The sequence below is a fragment of the Accipiter gentilis genome, chromosome 10 (genome assembly GCF_929443795.1).
Source record: "Accipiter gentilis chromosome 10, bAccGen1.1, whole genome shotgun sequence".
NCBI classification, from domain to species: Eukaryota; Metazoa; Chordata; class Aves; order Accipitriformes; family Accipitridae; genus Astur; species Astur gentilis.
In genome coordinates, this window is record NC_064889.1 from 39,976,696 (window position 1) to 40,000,412 (window position 23,717).

At 41.9% G+C, this 23,717-nt stretch overlaps 1 protein-coding gene across 3 annotated transcripts in view; it reads right to left on the reverse strand.

Annotated features, from left to right (window-relative positions):
* The window catches only part of RPTOR (regulatory associated protein of MTOR complex 1), a 200,657-nt gene that overhangs the window by 57,556 nt on the left and 119,384 nt on the right, over window positions 1-23,717 (reverse strand). For all 3 annotated transcript variants that reach the window (XM_049813115.1, XM_049813117.1, XM_049813116.1), the window contains exons 10-15: window positions 15,818-15,893; window positions 12,267-12,368; window positions 8,616-8,699; window positions 7,039-7,149; window positions 1,174-1,248; window positions 468-533 (exon numbers count right to left, since the gene is read on the reverse strand). In XM_049813115.1, the coding sequence (XP_049669072.1) occupies window positions 468-533; window positions 1,174-1,248; window positions 7,039-7,149; window positions 8,616-8,699; window positions 12,267-12,368; window positions 15,818-15,893 (514 nt within the window). The remainder of the gene's footprint in view (window positions 1-467; window positions 534-1,173; window positions 1,249-7,038; window positions 7,150-8,615; window positions 8,700-12,266; window positions 12,369-15,817; window positions 15,894-23,717) is intronic.

A 23,717-nucleotide genomic window follows, 5' to 3' on the forward strand; every position in this document is an offset into this window, starting at 1 on the left:
TGCTGCTATAGCTAGTTAAATAGTTGAACACTAGCAATGCTTCCTGTAGCACATAAAGCCTGTTTTTTCCTCATTGGAAATACTCCTTGCACCTGTCAGAGCCCCAAGGTTTATGGCTCATTCCACATACCCTTCCCAAGAACTTTATCACAGCCATCAAGTTTCCACTTGACAGAAACTAGGCACTATTTCTTTAATAGCACGTCAGTACACTGCCTGGAGGGGTAGTTGTTGAGTGACTTGTGTCCTTAACCTCCACTTCCAGGTGTCAGGTACATAATGTGTTTGTCACACCTCCAGGTCAATTTTTCTTTTAATCCACACCAAAATAATGTAAAGCAATCTTCTATTTCAGTTTTCCAGTTTAAGGTTGTGCTTTAATGCAAGCCAGGACTTTTATCAAAGCAAAGGCAAAATGCAGAGAAGAGGTAGGAGAGAACAAAAGGAAAAAGGATGTTGGGACTCACCTGTCCAGTGTTGTAGTTGTTAACAATTACAGCCAGGATAAAAGCCGTCATTGTCCTGTGTTCAGCCTTAAAACAATATACAACTAATTGTTATCTAGAAAACAGGTCAGAGAACAACTACATCCCTTGCTTTCTGAAACATGAGATTATTCTAAATGCAGTTTGTATCACATTGGAAGAACAAGAAGGGAAAGAAAGCTAGAATTTTCTTGTCATCCAGTTCTGTCACTAGTTACACCTGAGACACTTCATCAGACTGCCAATACGATCCTCCCAACCAGCCTCCATATATTGCTCTGGAGGAGGCATACAAATACCTATCGCAGGAAATCACAAAAAACTTTTGCAGAGGGAATTATGAAAGTTGCAGCGCAATTAGACTGCCTCTGCACCCAGCCCCCAGGAGCCCCCAGCTCCCATCATCACCACTGAGTAATCTGCACTTATATAACTTCAAACAAGTTTGCAAATTCTTGTTTGGTTCGGCTGTCTCTATCACACAACCTGGCAGGAGCATATTTAACTCCCCTGGTCACTGACTCCACAGCTCAGCAATGACTCTCTCCAGTAAAGCAGTGGGTGTCACAGGAGATGGAGGTGGGAGGCAGTCCTACGTTAGCACCAACTGCATCAGAACAGCAACAGATAAGCTAAGACAAGCTAAGCAAATGCTAGAAGAGTCTGAATAAAGATGACTTGTCCTTACTGGCATATAAGGATCTGCCAGAACTGAAAGGAAATACTTGTGACCGTTGTCCTTCACAAGGTCAGCTTGGCATGACTGAAAAATGAGACAAAGAAAAACATGATGAGTACAATAACATAAAAAGATTTTTCCTCCAATGACATATGAATATTTCACATCGTAATCATTTTTCTCAAATCTCCTTTTCACGTGAGAAGCAAAATAAAGCACAAGCCCTCCATCGGGGCCGCAAGCAAACATCCCCGCAGGAGAAGGGTCGACAGGGAAGAGCGGTGTCTAAAGCAAGGAACCTTCTGCCACCCTCCAACACGACAGAAACAGTAGCTGAAAATGTCACCTCCCGCTTAGGAGAAGAGTTAGACTTGACATCTCTCTGTCCCACATCAAACCTTCACCAGTATTTGAGAGCTACCAAAGGCAAAAGCGAGGAGGAATGCAATTAATTTTTTTTCTCTTTTTTACATTTACCAGAATAAAAATTATGTAAGATGAGATCTTCTAAAAGCTCCCAGTCTTAATTTTCCACTTGATTTCCAATCCCATGTCAAAGCAATTAGCTCACCATAGATCAGGTTTGCTGATAAATGCTGCTCACTAACTTCTAGCTGTACAGTTAAATATCTACCTAACTAGTGCAAAATCCTGGTCAAATCTGTAACGTTCCCCAGGCACAGAGTAAGTGACCTTTCTTTTTAGAGAACATTATAATCACGCACTAGCTACCAAGTCAAGCAAGCAGCTTGTGCTGCGTGTTCAGACGTACACGGGCGTTCCTGGCTGCCAAGCGCATGGCACAGGCTGTTGCAGATGCTCTCGAGGTCCGTCCTCTTCCCCCTGGCTGCCCACCCCGTCTTATCCACAGGACTCCAGAGCTAGGGAAGTTTTTGGGTGAGTCTGCTCTGTGGCCCTGATTATGGGAGGTGCCGTTTGATAGCACAGACAGTCCTTCCTAGTTCTTTCTGTACCGTTGTAGCCGATTTTCCAGTTCAGCCTGGCAGCCAGGATGTGAGAGTAAGTGTCTTGTGAATGTTAAAGTGCCATCTTTCACAAGCAGGAGAAGTCTTGGAGACTGCCGCATGCAATAAACCTAGCACATGTTTCTCTTACAGTGGCCCACATCACTGAGCAATTACCAGTAAATCTGTAAGGCTGGGGGACGGAGGAGGAATTATTCATTCTTTATATACTCATTCTTTATATTCTGTCTAGTCCCCTGCCCAGGTGGGACTAGATTTTGACAAGAAGATTTCAACTCATCTACACAAACGAGACTAATCACTTTATTTATTTGGTCATTTATTATTTGGTCAAGTGCTAAAGTGCATTAAATCCGTACAACAGTAACATGTAGTAGCACGATCTCCTACTACACACAATCAAAAACTGTGGAGCAACTTCACTGTCTTTAAAAGCCTATAAGGAGAATAATGCAGGTTTTCCTGGGGTCGTATGAGGAGTGAAGCACATGGCATACACCATGTTTTTGCTAACATACCAACTCAGGCTTCAGGTTGACATATTAAGGTCAAGTTGAAAGAATACATACTACAACAATGAAAATTTAAGGGAGGAAATACTGAATTGGCAATCAGTCTCCCCCATGACTGTGGTTCTGTTGTATGCTTCATTCCAGAGACAGGATCATGTATTTTTTATCACGTGTAGAAGGTGAAGGAGGGAACTAATTGTTGAAGGGAGAGGGGATGGCAAGACAGAGATGCAAGAGAATATTTTATTGCTGAAGGGAGTGAAGATGCTGGGTTTGGCAGACCAAAGAGCAGAGGGAATGGATTGATGCCAGGCTGCAGCTACAAGAGGCTTTCCCGACTTCTGTGTAATGCTGCGCAAAAAAACAGGAAAAAATTCCCCCTTTTCATCCTCAGCATGAATACTTTCTGTTCCTTACAAAAAACAATCTCTTTGCTATAATGTAGGCAAACAGACACCAGCAAAGAGAAGGCTGCCCATCTTCACACTACATTTATTGTGCTGCCTCTGTTACCAAACACCTGAGGCTCAAGGGAGGGACACAACTTTTATAAAGACAGCACACTTTCTGAAACCCTCCCTGCTTAGATCCTGTGAACAATATGGAAAGCCAGCATCAGTAACACCTCCTCCTCAAGGAATAAGCAGCTACACTTGTGAATAATAATACAGCATGACCAAAACAAGCTGCAGACTTGGTGTGAAAGTTCAGAACTTACATAAAATATAAAGTTCCCAGTGCTGGGGAGGGACTAGAGCACAGATCTCCTCTTTCTCCTTCATATAACATATGTGCTATGTAACTTATCCCTAAAAATCTCACAAGTTCCTGGAATACGGCAGCACTGCCACAGCTCAGGGGTAACCTGAGCGACCATACTGGCCAGTGAACCCTCACCCCCCCAGGTGGGTACCTTTACCACATTATCCTCAGGGAATACTTAACTTGAATATTTGTATTAACCATAAGATAGGAAACAGTAGTCACAATCCTGCTAACAAAGGACACATCTGGAAAGTAAGCATGCTATTTATGTCATGCCATTGCTTTAAAAAGTATGAGAAATGTTTGTTCTCTATTGGTTTTGGCCCATTCCTTGGAGTGGTAAGGTCTTTTTTTCGCTGTCCTACTTCAGTAGTATTCACATTTTCAGTATTGTTTAATGTGCAGGTTTTTTTGGTCTTGCTTAAATTCCTGATTATAGTCCCTATTACAGGTGGGGGGATTTCCCCCCCCCCCCCCCCTTTAAATTCAAGTATTTAAGATTTAGAGGGTGCTGTTTACCAAACATTATCCATGTGGCATGTAGCAAATTCTTGACCTAAACTGTATTTGCAAGTGTTATAGCCATCTCCATGTGGCAGCGCACAACACTACTCCTACACCAATCTATACCTGCCAGATACCTACAGTAGGCAACTTTGAACCATCACTTGCTATGCAGCTCTGCAGGTGGATTGTCTAGAAATACTCCAGCAGGTTTCAGGCAGAGATGACTAGAGTCCTCAATGAATATCCTATGAAAAATCATCTGATTATACATGGAATTAAAACAGATTAATCTAAATATTCCAATATTTATTAGGGACACTATATAGCACACACAAACAATTCTGCCTGGGGTGCAATGTTTCTTGAATACCATTGATTTATCCTCTAATTTTTATGACAAAATGCAATTCTTCACAGCATACCATGCTTACTGAAGGTATCATCTGAACAGACACATGGCATACTACACTGCTGTCTCATGTCAGAACACCTTTCTTCTGCCTCCCTGCCCAAAGAGAGGGAGGGACCAGAACAGAAATATTATCTTAGCAGGATATTCTGCTCTCCAGGGCACTAGCAAGTCTTATATAACTTGTTCTCAGTCACATCCAAATGCAAAGAGGAATGAGCAATTAGCTGAACTCCAGTCTTAAATGAAAGTAATTTCATCAGCTACAGTCTCCTGAAACCAAATGAAATACACGTACAGGGGACAGCAGATGAAGGAGAGAGACAGCACCGTACAATTATTGCAAAGATGAAGATTATCTGGCAGAACGTTTGAAAATAAACACACTCTCATATGCTAGGGCAACGGCTTCTGCCTGGATGATGGAGGTAGCACCCACTCGAACCAGAGCCAAGCCAGGTAGATGCACATCCCGCGCGGGCAGAGGACTGCACCCTCAGACCCACCCACCCCCCACACACGCAGCGCTAATGCTACAGCGATTCCGCGCAGCCTGACAATTCATTACTGCATCTACCCTTCGGTCAGCATCTCCAGCCTGCCTGCCTTCATACTCAGAGAGCATGCCCCTGCAGTTGTCATCCTCCTCCGAGTCTTATTATAAAAGGCCGTCTCTGAGAAAACGCAGCTGACACGCAGCATAGCGCGCTCTCCACGGCTCAGGTCATGAACTGCAGCATCACTGGATCAACCGAAACACTAACAGACCTTCTCTCAACCTAGAGCACGTAAATACCAGCCTTGTGGTTTGTTTAGATAAATTTACCCTCTGGAAATGCAGAGGGCTGGGGAAGTGGAGCAGGCTTTAGCGTTAGAGCACTTGGAACCTGCACAACATGCCCGCTGCGACACTGGTTTTCGTTAAACTTTGTTTGAAACTGAATTTGTTTCAAACATACACGGCCAAACCTTGTATCAGCAGAGGAGGAAAAGGACACGTCTCTATTGATATTCAGCATATAACAAGAAAGTATTCTTTTAGCTTCCAATATGATGATGTATTTGTTCCCTTTATGGTGCGACAACTCGAGCCACTGCCCGTCTCCTCCCTCAGCAGCATTCATTGCACTTTCCTGCTGAAGTTACCCTCTCCTCCCTTCTCACTTGTACCACTTGTTTATGGAGCTAGTAAGTGAAACAGCAGAAAAAAATCCAAATACAAAATTTAAGAGCATTTTTTCTGTTGTTTGGTTGTAAAGCACAGCCTACCAAATGAGTGAGGCAATAAAATAGAGCATGGGAGGGAGCTACACCAATGGTGGCAGGAGGGGTAGGGGGGAAAGAGCCCTCTCAGACTGGCTTCACCACCAGAGAGAGTGAAGGATGGCATGACACTTCACGTAAATTATACATGAGCCTACTCTGAAACGTACCTGGGGCTGAAGCATCAGCCATGGAGAGGCATGCATCAAAAAATAAGCTGTTCAAGAGTAGCTTTAAGATGAATAGTTTTCATTTTCTTTCCAAAATCCTCTTAGGATGTTAATGAAAATGTATTTATAAAACTAAACCTGACAATGCTAGATCAACAGTGGGGAAAAAAATCCAACAAACTCAATATTATTCTCCATACTGAAATGGAAGTGATATAACAAAAATAAACACCCAAATAGGCAAGATCCAACTTCTACAAGCAGTTCAGACAATTTCATATTGGCTTATAATCGTGCCTGCAATTAACTGTGCTCACCACTCCTAATAATTTTATGTTATTACACTTACAAACCACAGAGTCATATATATATCACTATACAAATTCATCTGCAATTACTTACCTGCTTAATTATTTATTTTAAACCCCACAAACTAGAGCTCTGGCTAAGGCCATCTTTAAAAATCAGGGCTCAGTTTTTAAACCTCAACCCAAAAGGTGCCAAAATGTTGTAGAGAAGAATGGAATCATGGACCTGTGATAGGAATAATCTGTCTTCTGTGGGGGGTAAATACTTCTATGCAAACCATCTTCAGTGCATCAGACTTGAAGCAGGATTTATAAGCTGAAGTCACCAAAAATCACTTTTATTTCTCGAAAAATTCTGTGTCTGAAGACTACCCACAGCCTGTTTTGACAACTGACACAATGGTCTTGAACAAACCAAGTTTAATCACTATCTGAAATGAACAAATTGAGGGAGAGTATGAGTGCGTGCCTGTGCGCTCTCACCTGGGAATATGTGACAGAAGACAGGAGTGCTTTTTAAGCCCCTTCAGCAAGCAAAGCAATATCTTCCCCAATAAAGATGCAATCAGTGAGAGCTGATGGCTTTTACCTAGAGCACCTACACCCTAAAACCAGAGGAGGAACTAGGAACTGTGAGATGTTAACGTGATGTTGCAGCATTAACAGACAGAGCAAACCTGCTTTCATCCTGGGCAGGCGTGAAGAGGTGGGCAGCCAAACTACCCAGTGTCAGCACCTTAACGGGGGTTTCCCATTCACAAAGTTTCGGAAGCTAGCTTTCATACAAGTCAAATAAATTAACAAGATAATATGCTGGTCTCCAGCTAATGCATCGTGTTTTTGAAGTACCTCAGGAGAAGGTCCCAAGTCTAAAGCAACTGGATAAAGCAAACGGGGAGGGGGAAAAAGGCACGTTGCTGAAACCCCAGAGAAAAAGCCAAGTTCGGTACTCACACTGTCCACTGCCAGAATTTTGGCCCAGATGAAGACAAGGAGTGGTCTCAGCTCACGAGCTGAACTTTGAAGTAGCTTCAGCACATACGGAAAAATGCCAACAGACAGGGCCTGGGGAGCCAGAGAGAACAGCAAACCCTCGTGAACAGCTCAGCCTTACTGCAGAGGCAGCACCGCGCAGGGGCAGGACTGAGCGCTCTGCGAAGATGCGGCATACTTAATGACACAGATGAGAAATCTGGTAGAAAACAATTTCATACATTTCTAGTAAAGAGGGGATCCCTGTGTATTTGTCTATTGCTTGTTTTCATCTTGGATGTCACCAGATATTTTCAGACTCATTTGGTCCACAGAGACTCAGAGTTAATCTAGCACTAGCTTTTACTCGTTACAGCCTGTGCTATTTTATGCTTCATGATACATTGCGCTCTCCTCAGATGGGGCCATTCGCTCTCACAAGTAAACACATTGCAAAAGCTTAATAATTACAGCCTTCCCACTGGAAATTAAATAAGCCTCTCGCCTTACGCAGACTTTTTACCAAGCCTTTTCCATGGGATTAGAGACTATGCTCACAGGAGGACATGCAACACGTAAAATCTTTGAGAATCCCACTGTGATTGCTGATACCCTTCCCAAAACACAACATAAAGGAAATGTATGGTGGGGGATTGCACTTGCAGCACCGAGCTCCCAGGGGGTTACCAGCCACACAACCTGCAGCAGCTGAGCATCACCCAGTGATACGGCCAACAAGGTTTATAAAGCACATTAATAGCCAGAGAGAAGTCCACTGTGGCTGACTTGCAGCTGTGTTTTGATCCTCATAGAAGTTTATAATCCAGAGGTCTTAAAATCACCTTTAGTGCATACTTTCTTCCTACCACTGAGGACTAAGCTGTCCACGAAGGTGTGCAGAGGGTAGTCTTGGCCGAGAAGGAGGAAGGTTAAGAAAACCACTAAAAAGTCCCATCACTGAGCTATTCCACAACCAGCTGGTGGTTCGTTCGTCTTCATCACTTTTATCAACAAATAGCTCCATTTACAAGAATGTTTTAAACTGCTCCTCTGTTTAATTCTTATTTACTATCCACACTGTGCTAGCCACTTTCCAAAATGCAGAAGGCAGCTGCTGCATTCTCAGCAGAGCTTATAAAATCCAGAGACCAAATAGATAAAGGAAGAGAAGAAAATGATGCAGCTAGTAAGCTGAGAGAACAGACGATAAATGTATGCGCTATTTTTTTGTTATTTATTTTATATGATAAACCTTCTTATTTGTCCCAGATATTTCCTCCTGTTTTGTCCCTTAGAATATTTTACACTAAACCATTCCCAAGGAACTCCTCTTTGTCGTAATGCAAATGAACAGCTATTCGGCCTTTTTGATTAATACAAACCACTTTTTTTTTAGGGATGCTTGCTCCATTGCACACACATGAACACTTAAAATACTGGTCATTTGTCAAATCTGTGGAATATCTTCCACATCTTCCTTCCATAAATCATCATTTGTATTTATCACCTATACTGAGATAAACTAGACTTTTACAAGACAATATGCAACATCCACGCACCAAGCTAACTGCCCAGGGACCCAGGTCCAAAAATCTTCCCAGCAAATCAAGAGCCCGCAGCCGATGTACCTGGCTCAGCAGCACCTGCAGAGAAGAGGGATAATGGTTATTGCTAAAAAGAACAAAAATTCTTGGGACTGCAGAGCGAATCTAAGACGACCTCAGGATCATTACATCACTTGGAACAATCCGATGGTCTGAACAAAAAGCTGGAAGACAAACCCTGACTGCTGAAAACTTTCACTCCACTGAACAGTGTCACCAGCGGGTTACTGCCCCTCCTGATAATGCTCTCCTTCATGAAGTTTCTGCAGACACATACAAACGTTTTCCTAGGAATGCAGTTATCCTTGATCTCCACGTCATTGCTCCACTTGTTCTCTCTGCTAATTTTTCTCTCAAACGCAGTGCTTCCTATGCAGTATAGCTCTGCTAGATGGAAGCAGCCCCTATGGATTTCAAATATTCTCATCGTACCACCTGCCTTTCCCCAGTAAACCAGGAACACAATTGTATCTGCAGGAAAGATTAAAAGGTGAGCAAAAGGCCCAGTCTCCCATTACTCAAAACAGCTCAGAAGCAGAAAAAGAGGCTTTGCTTTCCTTGGCAAATCGATGTAAGAGACTTAAGAGGGAAGCAAAAGGTCACATTAGTCGTTAATAAAAATCTCATTAAAACGGAATCTGACAATGATAATGAGGCAGTAGTTTACTGGCTTATACCTACCCTGGTGTGAAATATTAACAGACAGACTTTCAGTTCTTAATCTCCTTAACAGATGTAAGATATTGGAATGCAACGTTTAATCCTCAGTTTAAATTGAGTAACATCCCTCAGCATAGATCTCAGGGAAAGCAACTCATTGATTTAGCTCCCCAATTCCATCCCCTTCTCAGTGTTTTTCCACTCTGTATATTCAAATTAAATTATTTTTCATGTTTAATATTGAAGAATAACTAAATTACTTGGCTCATGTCTCATCCTATGGACAACTGATACTAAAGTTGTGCAGAAAAAGTCCAGAAGAAGAAGAGAGGAGGATGTGTTAACGCTTCTAATCGCTTCACCTCTGAACATTGTAGCTCAGATCTCAGGACAGGTCTTAAGAGAAAGGATTTTGGTCATCCTGCCCTAGTTGGCACCAGCCTATTCCATAAACTTACTACAGAACTTGGCACAATTAACAATGTGCTTTAAAGATGCACAGCACAGGAATAACAGGGACAGCTGTTTGAGATTAAAGCAGTAATAGAAACCAGGGCATGGTGGAAGCTGGGGCAGGGCTGAAACAACAGACAGGAACGTTAGGTGCAGGGTGCTTACGCGGACAATGGGAGGCATACAGATAGACAATGCTGTTAGTATCTGACCTGCAGAAAAAAAACCCAGTACATCTACAAATTCTGTCATAGCTGGGGAAAAAAATGGCTGTTATTGAAAACAATTTCCAGGTGAAGATACAAAACCACATCTCGACATTGCTAGCATCCCACAAGAACCCTTAACCAAATCAAATTGTGTCTTATTTTAAAAGCTCCATTTCATTATTTTCAAAACCAAAAAAAAGCCATCAGTCTCTCAGGTTTTTATATTCCCACTTCCCAAACTGATTTGCACAATAACCTGAAGCCAAACCTGACAAGAATTCTAGAGACTTGCATGAGGATATGGGGAGTCTAGGCACAATTTATGAACTTTTAGTGAAATTATGAAATTGTTACGCTGTGCCACTATATGCACACAGCACTGCGTCACATCCCTCCCTGACATTTGTCCATCGTTATTCCTAAACAGAAGGTAGGGAAGCTAATTATGTCCACACATGCAAGTTAGAGATTACCCAGGAGAAAACAAGATAATTTAGAAGTAACAATCCACATTTTAGCAGGAATCTTCTAACGAATGCAGGAGGGAAGAAGTGGACTGCAGCAGTGGTCTCCCCGTGGCCTTCTGTGGAGCAAGTGCTACGCTTGTCTGCATGCACTGGAGACCGCATTGCAGGAGGTGCGTCCGCAAGGATCAAGCATCTGCTGCTCAGGCTCGTTCAGGCTGTGCGTATGGCTAAATTCTCTTCGATTACTTCTCTCTTCCCTGCACCAGGAAGCCACATGTCCAATCTGCCCCATGCACAGCAAGAACTCGAAATGGAAAGAAACTTCTTGAAGTCAATTAAAAGGCCATTTACAAAGGGCCATTTCCCCATCCTTGACACACCCAAGCTTTGCATGGCTGGCATCATGGCCCTGGCACTCAAAACCTTCTTCCCCCAGTGCCACATCTAAAATGGGAAAACAGAATCAGCCTTTATTAGACTACAGCAGCGTAGTCTAAGCACTCCGAAGGGGTCAAAGCAAAAAGGGTCTGAAATGCACTTCCTTCCCTCTCCGATCAGTTGGTCTCTGATTCAAAGTATCTCAAACCTGTTAACAAGCAATCTTATTCCACTATAGAATTAATATGCTTTAATTATAAGAATAATTACATTGCCCTAGCTCATTTTTGCTCCAGGAAGGAAAGCGGGTTCCTTTGCCAGGTGACCTCTCAATTCCACTGCAAGGTTAAGCTACCTGCAGAGCCCTCTGGTGCCAAATAATTCACTGGAAAGCAGCAAAGCTGGTGCTAGAGTAGAAGCCTGCCTTCTCCCATTGCAGTGACAGAGATAAACCATACATCTGTTTTTATCCAACTGATCTCTCAAGGCTTGGGAGGCTCAGGGAAATTCAGATTTGGTCTTACAGAGATTGATGGTGCTGTCAGTCACAAAACAAGCTGGTAGCTAACAGAGAGAAGGTGAGTCTTCTCACATTTAGTGAAAGAAATCACATATCCTTGTGCAAATGACTGGAATCATGTTCCTTTAAACGGAAAGACTTTAAATTTTGCTGCCTGGTAGAGAAGAGACCACAGCTACCTTGATGAGGGTTTATATTTCTGTCAATACAAACTCCTGGGGAGGAGAGGGCAAGAGCAGATGACAATTTTAATATGTGCCTGGCCATAAAATATTATTTGAAATGAGGTGTTATGTTTCTCCCAGATTTACTTCTCCTTTATACATATGAACTTTGTCTTGTCTGAGCAAATGCCTACCAGAACTCTACATTCCTTCCAGGCATGGTCTTCAGAGACTTGTTTCTATGTTCTTGCAGCAAAATTTCAGCATCACATTAAAAGGGAACACTTTCCAGGCTGTACCAGACAGATAAAGAAGCTATTTCCAAACTATTTACACTGCAGTAACTTCCACTTTCTGAAAGCAGAGAGAAGATAAAGTCTCTGCCTGACAGAGCTGGCATAGAAGAGGAGATACTACAGGAGAAAACAACAAAGATGTGCTACTCTGTGAAAAAGTCTTGCTACTTCAGAGCAAAAGAGGAGGCAGCAGAGCCTGATACTGTTGAAGCTGCAAATGGACTATAGCAGGAAGTTTTGCTCAACAGAGCGCGAAGGTATGGGAGAAGAAAAGCACTTTGTCTTCATCCGCACAGGTCTAGTAAACATGCAATCAGGTCCAATTAATCCTGAAGGAGCCCACGTAATTTATGTACCCAAACGCCATCTGGTTGATAGCGCAGCACTCGGCGGGCAGGGAGAGGCGTGCACAAACACTCCATGTCAGCTGTGGCCGAGCTCCCTGCCCCGGCCGCTCACCTGCAGGACGATGGGGAGCTGCTCCGGGGGATTGCGGTTCTCCACGCCCATGGTCAGCCACACCTGGAAAGCAGTCAGCTGCTCCGCAAAGAAGGGACTGTGCTGTTGAGGCAAGAACAGGAATGCAAGTTTGGTTTAAAACAAAGTCAGAAACAAGTGAAGCAAACAGTTTTGGCACTTATGGACTTGCACAGTTTATCGTTTCCAAAACCTTTTTAATTGACACGTGTTTGTTTGTGGTTTTTTTAAATGTATAAAAATTTTCCAAAGGCTGACCAGATATAATTCGCTTTAAATATGTTGGCATTCTCTAATATAAGTGTTTGGAAAAAAGGAGAAGCAAAGAGTAGAGAACCAGGAAAAGATATCACAAAAGGTCTTAGGGAAATCTGGCTATTCTTTTCGACATGAGAAGCAGATAGAACAGCAGTGGATTTATCTGTTCTGCAGAGGTAGTTTCACTCCCGTAGCAGCACACAGTGCTACCTCTGCCCAGTCCACAGTGAATACTACCCAACAACAACAAAAAATATGTCCATCCACGTCTCAGTCATCCCTGGCTGCCATAAACCTCTCCTACAAACAGGTGGCAATTCAGATGTGCTGGTTTGGGCTGCAAGAAGGCTGCCTCATATTTATCAGTTTTTTAATTCAAGCCTTTTATTTAGCTATTCATCACTTCTGACACCCGTAATGCAGTAAAAGGACTTCATACAGGCAAACAAAAATCAGAAAATTTACTCAAGATATTGAATCTGCTAATTTAATTAGAGATATCCTGGTAGCATGGGTAAATGAGTACAAAAATAACATGCGGAATGCTAACGTACTTCAGAGACTTTACACTAGTGCCCTACTAAAGATACAAGGGGGGGGTGAACTCCCACCAGCTAATACCTATCAGTTGTACTTTGGTACTTGGTGCTTAAGACAGTACAATCATACGTTATTTTACAAAATGCATCTGAATGGCATCCAGTAAATATAAAGGATACTAGCTCGTAGGATCTCGAGACATAAAGGAATCTGGTTCGGGGGACAGCAAATACAAGTAGAGAAAATACTGCATGCTTTGAAAAACATATGACATAACTATGGTCTTACTCTAACAAGATGTGATTGATTGGGGGTGCACCGCACTGGCTGATGAAATAGGAAGTTTACTTGGTGAGATCTGACATTCTGCAGCACATTTTAAGGCCCTGGAGCCTGCTCAAAAGTGCAGAGCAGCTCTCGTCTCCTAATACTAGTGGTGACTGGCCAGCGATCTGACACTCATTCCCCAAACCACTCCACTCTGCAGCGCACACTCGGACAGTCCTTGGGCACATCAGCATCCCCTGCCAGCGCAGCAGCACTTCGAGAAACATTCCTTTTGCCATCTATCACGCCGAGTACGTGGTGCAAGCTAGGTATGAGAAAGCACCGACCAAATCTCACAGCAGCTTCCAGTTAGAAATCCACAGAAAAACAGAAATCAAAGGGAAGGAGGCAGGGAAGAGATGGGAGGAGGGAGAGTAAACCAACCCAAACCTGCCAGAAGCCCAATCGCTCCCTGCCATCCCCCCCCCGTACAAGCGCTGTGAGCCCGCAGGCCCTTCTCCATCACGTTATCATATTTTCCAGGTCTGGCTAGGAAAGAACACCTAGAGAATAAGCAGAAGTCAGACACACGTGGTTTTATAATGTGCTGCTGAAACAAAACAGCCCTGAAGAGATTATCAATTGCTTTATCCAGGGCCAGACTGGACTCTAAAACCACAGCAGCCAACGCGGCCGGCGAATGGATGGCAGCAGGTAATCCTGTGACTCACCCGGGCATTTGACATCCCAGACACTGATTGCTGCTTCTGCCAGCCTTGTTACGAAACAGGCTGACTAACCTCAGTAACACAACGCTCCTTCCCCCTGCCTTGCATTGAACAACAATTTCTCCCAGGATTACTGCTGGCTAGCAGCAGCTAACCTTCTCTGATACACAACAGCTCTTGCTGGGCGTAAATCAAGGGGTTTGAGGGCAAAACGTTGATTAGAACACAAGGAATAGATCAGCAACTGTCTGTCTGCTCCAAGCATTTGTCACAGCGTAGAGCTAAGCCCCTTCCACTCCCTCCCAAACTAACAGCCAAGTTTCATATTCCTGTAGGTGTCTCAGAGAGAGATGTTCAACAGGTTAATATCTGTCCCCTCTCTACAGAGCAGGCACAAACCTACACAGCATTAATCATGCTGGATTTTAAATGAAAGCATAAGGGATAGCTCAGAAGAGGACTTGAGCCTGCTTTTACGTCTAGGGCCCGGGCTAGCTTGGAAATTCACAGCATTCAGGCTCCCAGCTGTGACTGCACATTGATAGCTCTAGCTACCTCAAGTTCTAGCCAAAATACACAAGAAATTACATTCGTTAGGCTTGAAAATCTGCTTGTAAATTGCTTCCACCCTATCTTGAATCAATATCACTATTTGAGAATGACCACTCTTATTTGCTGATCTCTTGTTTAATCTCTAGCAAGTACGTGCCTCCTCTCATCCCCGAAACACACAGAAATTTGCTAAATTTCCACTCACTTGACAGTGAGTGCCCAGATGAGGTCTAAGACTAATATAAAAGCACCCACTGACATTGTTAAAGACTTGAAATAAAAATGAACATAAGCCAGGAGAAGAAAAATCATATTTGTTTAAATTATAAAATACAGCACAAACAGTGGGGAAAGAAAGTGGTGGGAGGATAAAAGCCTCAGGGCATCTTTGCCAACCCCCACCCTCGCAGAAGTCCACAGCTCTCCTCCTGTACTTGGGTCTTTGGAGACAACCTGCAATCGCAGCCAGAAAACCTTTCAGGAGCTTGGCAACATAAATAAAATGGAAGACTGTTACTGTAAAATTAGAGAGAACGTCATGGCAGAATTGGTATCTGAGGTTGTCCAGTAATTCTTATTTAAAGGTTTCCATTCATGAACGTCAAAAGGAATATCGAGAAAAATCCAGTCTGACTAGAGGAATTTAAGCCAAATATAATACTAAAAATTTTACTTTTCTGCTCTCTCAGATTAACTAAAGTAGAAAAAAACCCAGTGACTCATATTAATGATACTATGCTTAAGAAAACTCTTTGGATATAGCCTCCAGCTCTATTTTATGTTTATTTGAAAATAACTCTACTAAGAGACAATTTTCGCATTAAAGTTTTTCATTTAAAAATCATGCTGGCACGTTGGGATTTTTTTCCTAACAGCATTGTTAGTCGAGACTCAGGGCTCTGAAATTTTAAGAGTCAGGTCTCAGGCATCATTTCCACTGGTAGGAGTTTCCTCCTTACCAACAGATGCAGGCTGAATCAGACATCTCGTACAACGGTGAAGAACTTAAAGTCGCTTTTCTATCTGTTCCTCTAAGTGAGGTGAGTAGACATTTACAATTTTCCAAAAACATAAACCCTTAAACTGCAACAACTCAAGACTCAACAAGCAAAAGTGATGCACTGAACTGAGGTTTCAAATAATGGGTTAAACTGGGCACACAACACTTCAAGATATTATCCAACTTACCCTAAAAGCAGTTCCTTCCTCTATAATTGTAGGTAACTGGGAAAGGCAAATATCAACTGCAAGGTCCCACGCTTGCCTAGAGAAAAAGGTGAAAGGAAAGATAAGTCATTACAAGTTATCCATAAGTAATATCTAGGTAAATTTAAATTCTGATCATACAAGTACCTGGACAAAGCAGTGTTATCTGACTGGCTTAGAAATGCTTACTATTCACTTTTTTTAAAATACAAGTAAAACATATGAGAACTGTTCAGGAAAAACAGTGAGAAGGTCTAGTCCAGCATCATATCAGGCTGACCAACAAAATGAGAGCAAGGTAAAAAGATCCCTAGCTGAAGTTCACAGAAACTGCTCCTCTCTATAACACAGAAAGAAGCCACAGTGAACTGAAGTCTTATTATATACCTGTCCTCATGCAAAAATGGATGACTTTTTTTTTTTTTTTAAAGTAGAAAAATGAACTCAATCCTGGATTAGCTCCAACCCATAATCCTTCAACACACACCTCTATATGCACCCAAACCCTCACTTGCTCTGATTCAAGTCACATCAGAACGCCTCAGGAAGATGCATTCCTGTCGACAAGCCCTCCAACTCACAATACATGGACACATCTACACCACTACACTAATTCTCCTTTTCCGCATTCTCATCACAGATACCGTATCGCTGTACATAGTGCTGAGGAAAGTAACTCGGTCTCCATTAATCTGAGTTGGGTTTTGCGTGGCAACCTTTTTTACAAAGATTGGCTCTCCATGACTCACCCTATGGATGGAGGGATGTACACTAAACTAGAAGAAGAGAAAATATTTAAGGAATTCAGTTTTTACGCTTCCCTACTGTATTATTTAATGGCTAAAGTATTGTGACTTACAATATTTTAGTGTTAGTGTTATAACAGCACGTAAATTACATACAGTGGCCAAGGAAACTGTTGTGGCTGATTCAGTGCAAACTAAATACGTTAAAAGTCTGCTTCAAAATGCTCACAAACCAAAAGAGGACCAAACTAAAATAAATGCGTGTGGTCTCCAAAGTTCCTAAAACACCTCTAAAAAAGTGAAAGAGTTACTTTTTACCCCAGGAACGATTATCCCTACTCTATCCACAGACATTCCATGCACTTTTAATTTTAACACACGTGCTCCGAAAGGCTAGCGAGTTAAACCACCACCCACTGGGTTTCTTACACAAAAGAAACTAATTTACTCTCCAGACACATTTACTCTTCCATGGCTTGTGGCCATCATGTGTTAACATCAATAGGCTAAGCAATTTTTCTTCCCCTAGGAACGTTTGCAGACATAAGGCTATAGGTGATAATCAATACAGTGTATTTTAGTTACCTGCTCTAATAAGTTCTTAAATCACCCTGTTTTGAGTCAAACAAAGCCTTCCATTAGAACAACTGCCGAGCGAAATCTATCCCATTAGCCTAACTGGCAGCTGTTCTCAACTGAAAACAACCTCTCCAATTAGATAGAAAAAATAAACTATAAGGTTCCTGCATTTCTTCTATGGATTTGAGAGATGCAGCTTGTTTTAGTTGCCCCAGACCTTGTCCCTCTGCTTCACAGCACTCACCTTCGCTTGACAATATGCTGCCAATATAATTAAGAGGTAATCAAGAGATAATCAAAGCACAGGCAACAAATGCTTCCCACATGCTCAATAAAGACCCATGCTGGAGATAAAATGTTTACACAGAGCTGATGAGAGAAATATTTATTCCTGGTTGAGGCTGAGGCAAAGTCAATTAGTGCAAATACAAAGATAATTTTACTTCAAGCAAAGAATGAATGTTTCCGACTTTCAGGTTTCTTGGGGGAATGGGCAATACCACCTAAAGAAATTCTCTCAAACATTAGAAAATGTCAATACATATTACCTTTGAGATAAGTTTTGCTGCGCAGCAGAAAAATGGTTTAGAGATCAGAGACAACTAGTCTTATTTTGGCTGCCTATAAAAGGATTCTGCATAGGTCATTATACTGCAGAGACACAGAGCTAAGATGCTGAGCTCCTCAAAGTCGTTTTAGGTAAGAAGCACTAATACTGCTACGAATATGTCCAAAGCAGCCCTGCAAGGTCACATCTCAAAGATTTTAAGTGCTATCAGAAAGAACAAACAAAAATCTAAAAAGAGATTTTAGTAGATTAAAACAAAATCTCTTTTTACGCTTCTAAAAACAGGCCATTAAAAATCAATGTAGCCACACAGCCAACATTACTCAATCTTTCAAAAGAGTAACCACCAACATAAAATCTCAACATTACTGCTCATCACAATCTAGAGAGCTGGTGATTAACATCAACTGTGTAAGAGAGACTAATCAATTCAAATACTTAAAATGATCATTCTCCAGCCTTTCCAGACTAGCCCAACACACCACTTCTGCTCTATTTCTGCAGGAAACAGGAAACCTCCCCACCCAACGACACACGTGAGCAAACAGCAGTTTTGCTTGAAGTAAAACTTTTCTATTTCCAACTACTAGAACAGCTACACGTTATTTGCAAGACTTCAAGCTGGACACGAGTTGTCACATAGCTAACTCAGGGTGTTGGCAAAATAGACAATGGCATTAAACAGGCATTACAACAATTAAAAGATTCAAACCCTGTCACAAATGAATGGTAAAGGACTAATGCCATCAAGTATGTGAAGAGAAACAGAAGGGGAAAAATACTTGTTATGGTGAAAATAACGGCTGGTGGTGGTGGGGAGGAGGAGCAGTGATTGACTGTTTTAATATGCCAAAGGGAACTAGGAAGGTGGGCAAATTGTAGATATGGTCGCTGAACTAAGATTACACTTTAGCACACAAACAGAAGATAAATTAGGGAGCAGCAGTGGAACAAGGATAGGTGGTGTTGCATCCTAGAAGTGATTTATAAAGGCCAACCCAAGAGATCACTACCTCTCTTCCTTCTTTGCAGAGACTGCTGTTTGCAAAGCGCTTTGGAAGATTTGTTTTCACTACATTAGCTACAAAAAGAGCTTGGTAATACCTCAGCATTGTTCTTCCCTCCCTCCTTACTGCACTCTTCCAATAACCCCGAACCCGCCACCGTGACAAGACGACAGACACTATGATGTATCCACTGGACAATAACCTTACAAAATATTGCAGTGTTTCAACTTCACTGCATTATGCTACTAAAGAATATCTTTATGAGTTTTTTTCATACTATGTTGTCCTAATCGCTCTGTATGTACAACAAACTGATAAAGCACTTGCATAAGAAGGGAGGACACCTCCCCTTCGTACATCCCAGTTAAGTCAGAACCTATCATATACTTAACGTAAGGTTTTATAAACATTCCTGTTATGCCTTCCCCAAAAGGGCAATAAAAACAAGCAATCCCACGCCGCGACTGATTTGACCAAGTCCAAAGGATTTCCATCATACACCACCTATCAGGAAGTGGCCGTTTCTATGGGATCTAAACCCAACATGTACAAGGCAGTAACTCGAGAGAACCTGGCAAGAGGCACCACAGGAGGTGAAGCTCAAGTTACTCATCAGCTGGACCACCAGCCCTCAAACCACAAGTTCAAAAGCTTTTTTTATGCCATCAACTACACAGCATGGCTATACTTACCCTTATGCTTGTTCGGGACCTGGCAACTTCCGTAGTGCAATCTGGTTAAAGAAAGGGGTCAAACCCACAGACTTTCAGCTATGTTAGGATGGGGGACTCCTTAGGTTCAGCTACTGGGAAAACATAGTATCATGCATTTCCCATATATATTTCAGAATAAATGTATTTTAAATCCTCTCCTTAGTTAGAAGATTAACTCAGTTAAAAAACAGGCAAGAAAGTGCTTTTCCAAAACAAGCAAAGCAATGCAGCATGCCAACAGAAACCATCTGTAAAGAAAACAAGCTAACAACGCCCTGCATCTGTCTGCACTGATCAATCAGTTCAACAAGGTACTCGACATACAAGATCCAAGCCATCATCCTGCAAAAGGACACTGCATTTCAGAATATATGAAAATTAAAAAAGAAAAGGCATTGCTCCTCCATAATTCTACAATAAAAAATGAAACAGGGAAAGAGCTCCCCCAAATTCCGTCAATTCTCTTCTCCCATGACAGAAATACTCATATATTTGTCTTTATATTTTAGTTTCAGTTTTTCTTAGCTCTTCAGCACAAAGTTCCTATTCACATGCCCCCCAGACTCCATCTATCTCCCCCACTCAGTCCAATACCAGTTTCATTACAGTAGGACTGTTTAAACTTTTAATAATTTAATGTGAACTCATCCAGCTGCCTTTATTTTGTTTCCCGGAGGTGCTGCAAAGTTTGGACTTTTAAGCAAAGAACAGGCTGAGAGTTCCAGCTTTGCTCAATGACTATTTTATTGTGCAGATCCATGAAATGTTCAGTAATGGAAGCCCACAGTAATACTTTAACAGCATAAATGAAGCATGGTTACAGAGATGCACGTTAGTCTTTCTTCACCCACATGTACTATATTAGCTGGCAGATCATGAAGGCAGATTTTCTTAACCTCAAATTTTGTGGGCTGAGTCAATGCCTAATGCTTTTGATTCTCATGTCACATTTTTTATAACATATTATTGATGTCTTTTAACATTCTCTCTTCTTCTGGGAATAGCTTGTATTATATTGCACTGCACATAATATTAGTGAAAATGAGTATTTCTTACTGGGACAGTCATGCAGTTGAAGCCTTCTGTAGTCTTGGGGCTCAGGCACCAGGGTATCTGCTTGCTTTGAATTGTGTTTCTGGAACTGCTAAATATTTCAGACTTTAACAAGTATGTTGGACAAGATTTTTCATGTTTGTTTTTTCTGCAAGTACAATTCAACACCATACCCTGTTTGATTGAATTTTCAGACTTCAGCCTGAATTCACCTGCTTCACAGTGACACTGTGAACTCCCTAAGCCTGCTTTAGGAGAGACAGCTGGGAAGCTGCTCAGACACAGCTATTTTTAAAAAATATTTATTGCTATGAATATTTGGTACAACTATGAAATCCTTCTTTCTTCTACCAATGCATTCCCCTGCTCTACCCACAACTTAAAGCACATGCTTTGCTATTTTTGTCCTACATTTCTCTCCATTAAACTATTTGTAGTCCATTAATGGGTCTTGGAGATGTTAAGACTAACACATAGGCACACAAAAAGAAATCTGGTTAAATCAACAGTGTAATCTGAATTAATCTAATCCTTCAAATGTCAAACAGTTCCAAATACCCTTTCAAACAATCACTTTCTTCTTGCTGAGATACTAAGTCTTTCTGTGCAGCTAAAATGAGACTCATTTCTTTGAGAAATCGGCAAGCAGACCTGCATCCATTCTGCAACACTCCCACAGTGTTCAAAGACTCCAGCTCCTCTCTTACCTGTAATTGGGTTGCTATATCATGGTTTTCTTTTCAGCTAGAATTCCAAGATTATTTTATTTGCAGTATGTTATGACTTACTTTCAACTAGAATTTCATGGTTGGCGTACACACTATTGCAATATTTGTATTATGGACAAATCATAGCTCTTCCAAGGCATAATTAAGGCACTTCGTTTTTAATTTATGACCTACGTTAGGAAGTATTTCCAAACACATTATTAGGTCTTTTCAAAGGCCGTGAATATAACTTGCTGGCAACAGCAGTAATGTATAAACCATAATCCATCACAACAGAGATCAAGATGCTGACAGAGCATCAAGGCCTCCTATTCTTACTGCACAATAGACGGAACAACTCTAGAAGTCGAATAGCACAGCCAGTCAATCAATATATATTAATATTAATACTTGTATTATAGTAGTGCCTGCAGCAGCCAAGAACCTATGGTGCGAGGCATCATACAAATACAAACAAACAGCCTGTGCCCAGAAGGGTTTACACCTAAGCAGGTAAAACAGAGAAAGCCAATAAAAGTAAGAACACCACGAAGGAATGAAGTAATATGTCAGAGCCTACCAAACAGGGCAAGGTCACAGAGATTAGCTCTCCTGATTCCTAATTATGGTACCCTTCTTGGTGAAATAAAAAGATTGACAGCTTGTGGGTCAAATTTTCCCTCAAAAAAAAAAAAAAGTTTTTGCTCTTCCTCAGTTCAGGTAAAACAGATAATTAACAGAAGAGGTAACAGTAGTCTCCCAAATGAATTTATTAGAACAACGATTTTATAGGTCAAAATTTTAAAAAGCTGTTTTCAAAAGGACTAAACCAAAAGGAACAGAAGTTCACATCTCCAGCGACCTCAGTGCTTCTATTACAACCGTGCCAGATCCTCAAGTCACGAGACATTTGAGTGTAACTTAGGGAAAATTATCAAACAAGCAGAGACAAAGGTAAGCAAAAAAGATAAAGAGCAAATGGTTCAGATTTTACTTCTGAAAAGGGGCAGTCGTAATTATTCATGAGGTAAACTGATGCTTAAGCCAAGTGCGAGGAACACTTTGCAGTGTCTGCCCACCCCTCCAGCACGCTCACAGCCAGCTGCACGCTGCCAGCCTCGCTCAGCTCTTCTCTGGCTTCCTCTCGGAACTGGCAGAGCTCTCATCCAGCTACAGACAGCAAAGAGGAAAGCAGGTACGTCGTGCTCTGACCTCAGAAGCCCATCTGCATCAGCGAGGCATGAGCTCTTTCTGCTCTTTTCCCTCTCACTCACTGCGAGATGTTCCCAGTAAGAGAGTTGCAAGGCCGGTGCAGAGCACCCCGAGTGCAAATTCAGGGCTCCTGCTGCAATGAGGAGGGACATCCAGGCAGCGTATGCAAAGTTCAGAAGAGATTGCGCTTATGATGCTATAGTCAGTGAAACACTGACATTTACTTATGCCTTTTCTGCAAAAGATGGTGCAAAAAACCATGTACTAACATACAACAGTAATTTGCTTCTCCAGTCAGCCTTCTGCTGGGATAGGAATTACGTCTGTATGTAGATCCCATTTTTAGTCACTATCCCAGCTGTGAATGTGCAGAACGGCTTGTGTCCATAACAGCAGAGAAACGCAGTAATCTTATATATTACCTTTGTCAATGGAGGAGCAAAGCCCAGGAAGCCAGATGAGCACCCAGAGGATAATGGAAGAGAGGAGAATATATGTATGTATGTATGTACTGGAGAGCTAAAACATCACATCACCACTTAGGCTGCAAGCAATAAACCAACACCTGAGTCAGGAACACACCCCCGGTGCACATGGGATGACAATGAAAGGTATGAGGCCCTGAAACAACCCAAGTAAATGAAGGCCAAAAAGTACAGAAGAGGGGAGGAAGAGGACAAGGGGCAGGGAAGTCCCTTAAAGTCTGAAGTCAGATCCTTGAGGAGCGCTGGCCGATACACACCAGAGCCACTATTTGCATTCATTGCGCATTTACAACGCTGTAGGAGAGAACCCTGGAGGTTCTTGCCCACCGCTTGCAGATCAAACCATTGCTGACAACGCAGCTGCCAGGACTCACTCCCCAAAACACTGTCTGACAAGCTGGGTATGAAAACTCTGTTAAAAGTCTCAATAACACACCAATCAGCAAAACCCTCGCCGTATCATCCACCATATAACAATGCAGATGTAGATTCAACGTGGTCATCAAATCACATTGTTTGAAGTTTCCATTCTTTTCAACACTCCTTTGGCCAACTCTCCTGTCCTCCAGTCACATTACCTAGTTTATCTAAACAGTAAAATGGGTTTAGAGGTTTTGGATCAGGGATCCATTAGAAAATTCTTGAATGAAAGGTGATAGATAAATGCAGATAATTATTTTTAGAAAATATTTAAGCAAGCCCTAAATTAGTTTCTAAATCTGTCCTTACTAAAAGTTCATTATTATGAACTGAGCCACCTCTGACAAAAATGGAATTTTCCCCTTTGCTAGATTTGCTTCAAACTGCACATT